Source organism: Coloeus monedula, assembly GCF_965178545.1.
Source record: "Coloeus monedula genome assembly, chromosome: 30".
Lineage (NCBI taxonomy): Eukaryota > Metazoa > Chordata > Aves > Passeriformes > Corvidae > Coloeus > Coloeus monedula.
In genome coordinates, this window is record NC_138810.1 from 3,743,702 (window position 1) to 3,751,640 (window position 7,939).

The 7,939-nt window shown below is 47.5% G+C and overlaps 1 protein-coding gene across 1 annotated transcript; it reads right to left on the reverse strand.

Annotated features, from left to right (window-relative positions):
- Positions 1 to 5,768: 5,768 nt before the first annotated feature.
- HOXC11 (homeobox C11) lies at positions 5,769 to 7,939 on the reverse strand (the record flags this gene model as incomplete). Its single annotated transcript, XM_082299250.1, has 2 exons — positions 5,769 to 6,001; positions 7,264 to 7,939. The coding sequence occupies 2 exons, from the start codon at positions 7,937 to 7,939 to the stop codon at positions 5,769 to 5,771; spliced, it is 909 nt and encodes a 302-aa protein (XP_082155376.1).

Consider the following 7,939-nt stretch of genomic DNA (forward strand, 5'->3'; position numbering starts at 1 on the left):
AGTATAGATATTTATTTATTTATTTATCGATTTTTTTTATTGTTAATTAATTACCCACGAGCTCCTATTTCTCCCTGGAAGTTTCATCCCATTTCGGATCATGTTTTAAAGCGGGGGGAGCGCTTTAAAAACTCCATTTTTTTTGGTCGATTTCGCCCCGAATCCGTGATTTTTTTCCCCCAAAATTCCCTCCTTGATTCCCCTTCCCCTCCTCCTTTTTTTTTCCCCGGTGGATTCCCAATATTCCAGCCGCAAATTTCCTCGAGGAAAACCCAATTTCATCGCGTTTCCCCCCAAAATGATGAGGCCATCAAGGTCCCCCTCGGCTCGGGGGTCGCTGCATTCGCATTCCCAGCCCTCGGGAGCTGCGATCGCTCCCGAAAAATCCGCCCAGCTCCCCAAAATCCAGGAATTCCCGCCGGGATCCGCTCAGGGATGCTCGCTCCGAGGCCGGGTGCCAAAACAAGCGATTTTTTTGGGGGCCAAAAAAGCGATTTTTTTTCCAAATAAAGCGACTCCCTCCCCTTCTTCGCCTTTGCCAAATCCCAGCTCCAGCCGGGAAAAGCGGGAATGATCCCAAGGTCGGGAATTCTCCCCCTCCAGGCCTTTGCTGGCGGCTCCAGCGCGGATTTTCCGCCCCCGCGGAGGTTCCGCCGCCTGCCCCGGGGTGCGCGGGGTGCGCGGAGCCCCCGGGAATCTCCGCATCCCAAAATTCCAACGTTTCCAGCTCCGAGGGATCCCCAGGCCCGGCCGGGCTCCGGTTCCTTCTTTTGCCCTTTTTTGCCTCTTTTGGGGCTTTATTTCCCCCCTTTCCTTCCTTTTTTCCCCTTTCCTTCCTTTTTCCCCCTTTCCTTCCTTTTTTCGCCTTTTCTTCCTTTTTTCCTTCCCTTTCTTTGTTTCTTTCCTCTCCTTTTCCTTCCTCCTTTTCTTCCCTTCCTTTTTCCTTCATTTCTTTCCCCTCCCTCCCTTTCCCATCTCGTTCCTTTTTCTTTCTTTTTTAAAATCCCTTTTCCTCCCCCCCCTCCCATTTTTCCTTTCCTCCCCCTTTTTCTTCCCTCTGGGTTTTTTTTTTTTCCCTTTTCCTTCTATTTTTCTACGTTTTGAAGAATTCATTCCCTCTCCAGAGAAGCCAAACCCCTCCCCCCCCCCCCCAATTAGCCCCCAAAATCCAATTAAGCCCCGGCCCCTCTCCCCCTCCTCCTCCCCTCCCGAGATTTCCCCTCAAAGTCGCCCCCGGAGCTGCTCCCAAGAATTTTGGGGACGGAAAATCCCGAGGAGAGCCGGGATCGGGGCTTTGGGAATGAATTCATTAATTATTAATTAGCGCGGGGCTCATTAACGCCGCGCCCCGGCTCAGGAGGGAGTTTTTTTTTTGTTGGGACGGGAAAAGTTGAGGGGGGAAAAGGGCCCCAAAAATGCGGTGGGAATGAGGGAAAAAGGAGAAAAGGAATTTAAAAAAAAGGGGGATTAAAAAACTAAGAATAAAAAATAGGAATTTAAAGGAAATAGGATGAAAAAATAGGAATTTAAAAGAATAGGATAAAAAAATTAAAAAAACAGGAATTAAAACAAAAAGGAGGAATTAAAAGAAAATAGGAATTTAAAAAAGAGAATAATTAAAAAATCTGGAATTAAAAGGAAACAGGAATTTTTAAAAAGGGAAAAACAGGGATTAAAAGGAAATAGGACTGAAAACTAGGAATAAAAAAAGAGGGATTTTAAAAAACAATTTAAAAAGGAATAAAAAAGGAATAAAAAACAGAATTAAAAAAGGATTTTAAAAGGATAGGAATAAAAAATAAGAATTAAAAGAAAATAAGAATTAAAAAAATAGGAATTAAAAGAAAATAAGAATTTAAAAAAATAGGAATTAAAAGAAAACAAGAATTAAAGAAAATAAGGGTTATTAAAAATAGAAATTAAAAGAAAATAGAAAATTTTTTAAAAAGTAGGATAAAACCCGGCAGGAATTAAAAGCAAATAGGGATATTTAAAAAAAAAAAAAAAAAGGAAAATAAATAAATTAATTTTAAAAACCCCTTGTAAAACTTTTACGCCCAAAGCCGCGATAACCCCGGAGCCGGCCCCGCTTTTACAACGCAAACAAAGCGAAGCCAACGCCGAGTTCAACCCGAAACGTCACGGGCGCCTCGGAAATTCCACCTTTGGGGGGGCTTTTTTGGGTGGAAAAGGGGGAAAATCGGGACCCCCCCGGCGGGAGGGGCGGAGCGGCCGCGGAGCCGCGTCCCCCTCGGGCCCCCCTCGCTCCAGGGAGGTTAAAGGTGATGGACTTGACTTTATTGAAGTTCAAAGACATCAAAATTCACATTTTTCCCCTCGCGCCCAACCCGCATCCCTCGCTCTCTGTCTTCTTGATTTTTTTATTTGGATTTTGGAGGAAATTGGACTTTTTGGGGGGCGGTTTTGTCGCTCTCTCCGCGCTCTCCCGCCCGCGGCGGGGCCGATTGGAGCCGTCCCCACCTTGCCCCGCTCCCGATTTTCCCCTTTTCCCCCCGTTTTTTCCCCTTTTCCCCCCGTTTTTTCCCCTTTTCCCCCCGTTTTTTCCCCTTTTCCCCCTCCCCCTTGGCCCTGGAACATTAACAACCCTTTTCCTACACGGAGCCGCCGTAAACTCCCCCACGCTCCATAAACTTGGATTTTACAACTGGCATTCCATTTTCCGGGCGGGGGGGGGGAGAACCAACAAAACCAAAAACCTAAAAAGGCCCAAAGAAACCAAACCCCCCCCCCCCCCAAAAAAAAAAAAACCAACTTTGAACTCGGCCTAGGATTTTATTGCGGCAAAAAACCCACCAGAAAAAGGGGGGAAATGGGGGAAAAAGGGGGGAAATGGGGAGAAAAAAGGGGGGGAAAATCAAATTAAGCGGGGCGAGCGGCCTGATTTGTTTACTATTTACTGCGGAAGTCTTTGGCCTCAGCCAGACGGGGTAATTAAGAAAAATTAAGCTGTTTAGTGCCGCGGGCTTTATTACAATGTCTAGACTGGCCGCTTTTGTCCGCCGGCAGCCGCTGCTGTTCCGGGGCATTAAGTGGCGCTTCTGACCCCCCAAAATTCACCTTCGCTGCTTTTCCTAACCTTGGGAAGCGTTGGGAAAGGCTCGTCCAAAAAAAAAAAAAAAGAAGTAGTTTTTTGGGGGGGATTTTGGCTTTTTTTTTTTTGCTTTATTTTGGCATTTAAAAAAAAAATTTGGGTTTTTAATTCGCTTTTTCTTTGGTTTTTTTGCTTTTTTTGTTTTTTTTTCTGCTTTTCTTGCTTTATTTTAGATTTTTTAAAATATTTATTTGGGGGGAGGCTTTTTTTGGCTTTTAAAATATCTATTTTTCCTTTTTTGGCCTTTTTTCTTTTTTTGCTTTTTCGGCCTTTATTTTTAAATTTTTGCTTTTTGGGGGCTTCATTTTGCTTTTTTGGGGGATATTTTTCCATAGCAAAACGCCTCCTCCGCAGCCCCACCGCATCTGCCTCGAAGCCACCCCGGATCTCCGCCTTTATTCTCATTTCCCCCCTCAAAAAATCGCCCTCCCCGCGCCTGAAAAATCAAATTATTTCAGCTTTGAGGCCCAGCGCGAGCGGCAAAAATGAAGAGGAATAAAATCGAGGAGCGCCTCGCCCTCCGTCCCGATTTTATCTTGGATTCCCATTCCTTTTCCCACTCTTTTAATCAGAAACATCCCCGGGATGATTCTTTCAAGATCTCCCGCGGGATGGGTTTGGGTTTGATTGGGATGGGCGCGAACCCAGAGGATTTTTGTGGTTTTCTCAATATTTTTGTCAAATAAAATCCGAGGCCGCCATCAAAGGGGTTTTGGGGTTTTTTTTTGTTGGTTTTTTTTCATTTAACAGCTCCGCGGTTTCAAGGGAGATGAGAATTTTACAAGAACACGCGAATAAATGGAATAAATGGGATTTTTTAGGGCTTCTGGGGGGGTTTCCTCCCCTTTTATCCCCCCCCTCCGCATCCCCGATCCCATGAAAACGCAGGGAAGTGGAAACTCCATAAAATCCCTCCCTCCCCCCCCCCGGAACAACCCCGGAATTGGCGTTTTTTACACCAAATCCGAGCCCCGCATCCCCGGCGGCACCTTCGGGGTCCCTTTGTCCTCCCCAACCTCGGGGCAAAAACAACAAAAAAACTCCTCGAGGTCCCTAAAAAAAACAAAAAGTGGGAAAAAAAAAAATCACTTTGTGGCCTTTGCCTGGGAGTTGAACTTGTTTTTATTCCTGCAGGACTTGACTTTGCATTTGGAGCTCCGGGATATCCTTGACTGAGGGGACGCAGAGCGCTGGAATTCCGAGTTTGGGGTATTTTGGGGTTGTTTTTTTTGTTATTTTTATGGGGGGTTTTTTTGAAGGAGACGGAGCTCCTGGAAAGGTTAAGGAAAAAATAAAAAAGGGGGGGGAAGAATTTAATGAGAAGGAGGGGAGAAAAAGCAGCAGGAGCCAAATGGGGAGCGGGATGAGGGGGCCAAAAATAATAATAGAAATAATAAATCATTTAAAAAGAATGAAAAATTAATAAGAAAATAATAAAAATAAAAATAATTAAAAATAAAAAAATAATAGTAATAATCGTGATAATAGTAATAATCGTAATAATCGTAATAATCGTAATAATAGTAATAATAATAATAATAATAATAATAATAATAATAATAATAATAATATCCTCTAAATTCCAAATCGCTGCCGCTCCCCGCCCCAACTCCGAGGCGGAAATTTGGGATGGATCCCACTGAATCCGAGCTGCCGAGGAGGAGATTCCCGGTTTTTTTATTCGGGTTTTTCAGGCCCGGCTGGAAGGGAACCCCCCACACCACAATGACCGCAACGAGGCTTTTAAAGAGGGGGAAATTCTAATAAAATGGTCAAATAAAATCATGATGGAGAACAGGCCTTGCAACGTCTTTATTCGCCACAGAATTTCACAGAAGTGTCCCGGGGACTCACTTTACATACACAAAGAAATGGAATTGTTTTCATCATTATTCAGCTTTTTCAGGATTTTTGTTTGTTTTTTGTAGGTTTTTTTTTTTCCCTTCTTGTCCCTCGCCTCCCTTTTCCCGGAAAACAACAAAAAAATCAGAAAAAAAAAAAAAAAAAAAAGCTACGAAATGTATATACAAACCGCTCCGGGGTTGTTGGAAATGGGAATTTTTTTGCCTGGATTTTGCCCCGAATCCCAGCTCCAAGCGTGGGGACGGACAGAGATGGATTTCTATGCACAGACCCCCCTAAAGCTGCGGATATTTGGGATTTTGGGGGGGAAAGGCGGCTGGAGGAGGTGGAAATGCTCCTTTTTGGGGTGTGGACGGCCCCAAATTTGGGGATTTGATCCTCCAGGGAGATTTTGGGGACTGAAACCTCCAGGGCAGCACCAGCCCCGCGACTGAATTCAAATTCCCGTGTGCCTGAAGGAGAATAATAATAAAAATAAAAATAATAATAATAATAATATATAATAATATATATATATAAAAAAAGGAATCCCAACCTGTCCAGGAAAAAAAAATAAAGGCAAAAAAAAAAAAAATTAAATTAAAGTCCGTGGAATTCAAGTCCTCGAAATCGGAGGGGGGGGGTGGGGTGGGGAGAGAGTGGGAGAACCCATGGGGAAAAAACCTCAGACAGCAAAAAATTTTTTTTAAAAAAAGGAAAATTCTTCAACTTTGAGGTCGCTTCGTCGCAGAGCCCCCGCTCGCCACTGTCCCCTCCAAGGCTCCTCCGTCAGAGGGGCTTTTTCCAGGGATTTTCACAACAAGGGATTCCCAGAGAAATACTGCAGGCGGTCCCTGCTGAGTTTTTTTTCTTTCATCCTCCTGTTCTGAAACCAGATTTTAACCTGGCGGTCGGTGAGGTTCAACATCCTGGACAGCTGCAGCCGCTTCTCTTTGTTGATGTAGACGTTGAAGAAGAATTCCCGCTCCAGCTCCCGGATCTGGAATTTCGAGTAGGGGCAGCGCTTCTTCCTCGTCCTGGGAGCACCTGGGAAAAGGAGGCCGAGCCGGGATTAAACATCCCGAAGGAATAAAGAGCCCCAGAGGGATGAATATCCCGGAAAAACGCGGCGTGGATGGGTGGGAGCGGCTGGAAATTGCGATTGTTGCGAGAGAGGGCAGAGGCTTTGTAGGGCGAGGTTAAAGTGGGGTTTTTAGGGAATTATTTCCACCCCGCACAGGGATTAACGCAGATTTCGGGGTGTTTTTGGAAAGAAAAGGAGGGTTTGGAGCGGAGTAAAGCGGAGTTTAGGGGAGGGGAAGGGGGGATCAAACGCAGAGCTGTTATCAGCAGAGGGAACAGCCCGGGTTAGGTCGGGATTAGAGGAACGAGAGATTTGGTTCCGCACAAGTTTTTGATTAACTCCAGCCCTCGCCACACACGCGAGAAAAGAGGAATCAAAGTGCGGGGGAACTTCGCGTCTGGGCTGCGAGAGGGGGATTTGCATCCTCAGAGCGAGCGGGGAGGCAAAACCCCCCCAGAAAACGCCCCGAAAGAGCCCCCGCGCCCGCGGAATTCCCGGGATTCAGCCCCGAAAGCGGCGCCGAGGCTGCCCGGGGAATGGGGCCGCGTGGGAAAAATAAAATCGAATTTAAAATCCCAATTTAGGTGACTCAAAGGGACCCTCGCGCAGGGAAAAGCCTCTCCTGACAAAAGCCCAGGCTTGGGAGGGGAAGAAGCGCCACTTTCCGCAGGAAAACCCAGGGAAATTCTCCTTTTCCCTGCGAATTCGGCCCATTCCTCCCTCAACCCCCGCCTGCCCCGACTCAGAGGACTCGCCAGAGAGCTTTAATTAGGTATTAATTTAGAAAGCAACACAAAACCCCTCGCGAAGCAGCTCCGAGCGGCGCGGGGAAGCCCGGGCAGCTCCAGCCGCGTTCTGCCCAATTGCCTTTTACCCTCGGCAACCCCGAATCCTTTTAAAACGCCCGTGTAAGTTCATGATCAAAGTTAATATTTGTCACGACGCCGCGCTTTTAAAATTTCACAGACTCCGCCGAGAGAGAGAGAGAGGGGAGAGAGAGGGGAGAGGGAGATGTGGCCGCGTTTAACATCTCCATTTTATATTTTATTTTTTTGTTCTCCCAGCGCTTTTTTTTCCCATCGTAAAAAGGAGAAGAAAGCGCTTCGGAGCTTCTAATAAAATCCTTGGAGCGCTTATAAAACTCCACATAAAAAACCTTTGCCCGACAAAACACAGCCGGGCTCGGTCCCCCCCTTTTAACCTTTCCCTTTACTGCTCTACCTACTCGCAGCGCCGCTTTTGGAGCTCTCCTTGGCTCCCGACGAGGACGACGCCGAGGAAGAGCCGGGATTTGTGTTCTCCTCCTCCTCCTCCGCGTTCTCCAGCGCCTCCGCGGCCGCTTTGCCTTCGTCCCCTTTCTGCGCGCAGCTCTCGGGCGCGTTTTCCGCGCCGCAGAAGGAGGAATTCTCGAAGAAGCGGTCGAAGCCTTGGGGCAGGACGGAGTTTTTGCTCATCCCGGAGTAAAAACCCGACGGCGCCGGGGCGCTGGAGGCCGGGGGATGGTGGTGGTGGTGGTGATGGTGGTGGCTGTAGGCGCTCTCGTTTTTCATTAGCATTTCGCTCATGCCGGCGGGCGGGATGCACTCCCTGTGCATCAGCTCCTCGGCGGAGTAACACGACGCGTAATTCCCGCGCGGGTGCCATTTACTCGAGGGCTCCAGCGCGTAGGGCACCTCCCGAGGCACGGCGGGCACTTGCGCCAGGTTGGCCGAGTAGGGGTAGGAGATTTGGCGAGAAGGGGCCTGCGGCAGGAAGGAGGACACGGTGGAGAACTCGGGCACGTAATAGGTGCAGCTGGGCAGGTACAGGTTGGACGCGCAGCCCGCCCTGTCCCCAAAATCGCCGCTGCGCTCCTTGCGCGACTGCGAGCAGAAGTTGCCCAGGTTCACCGAGTTAAACAT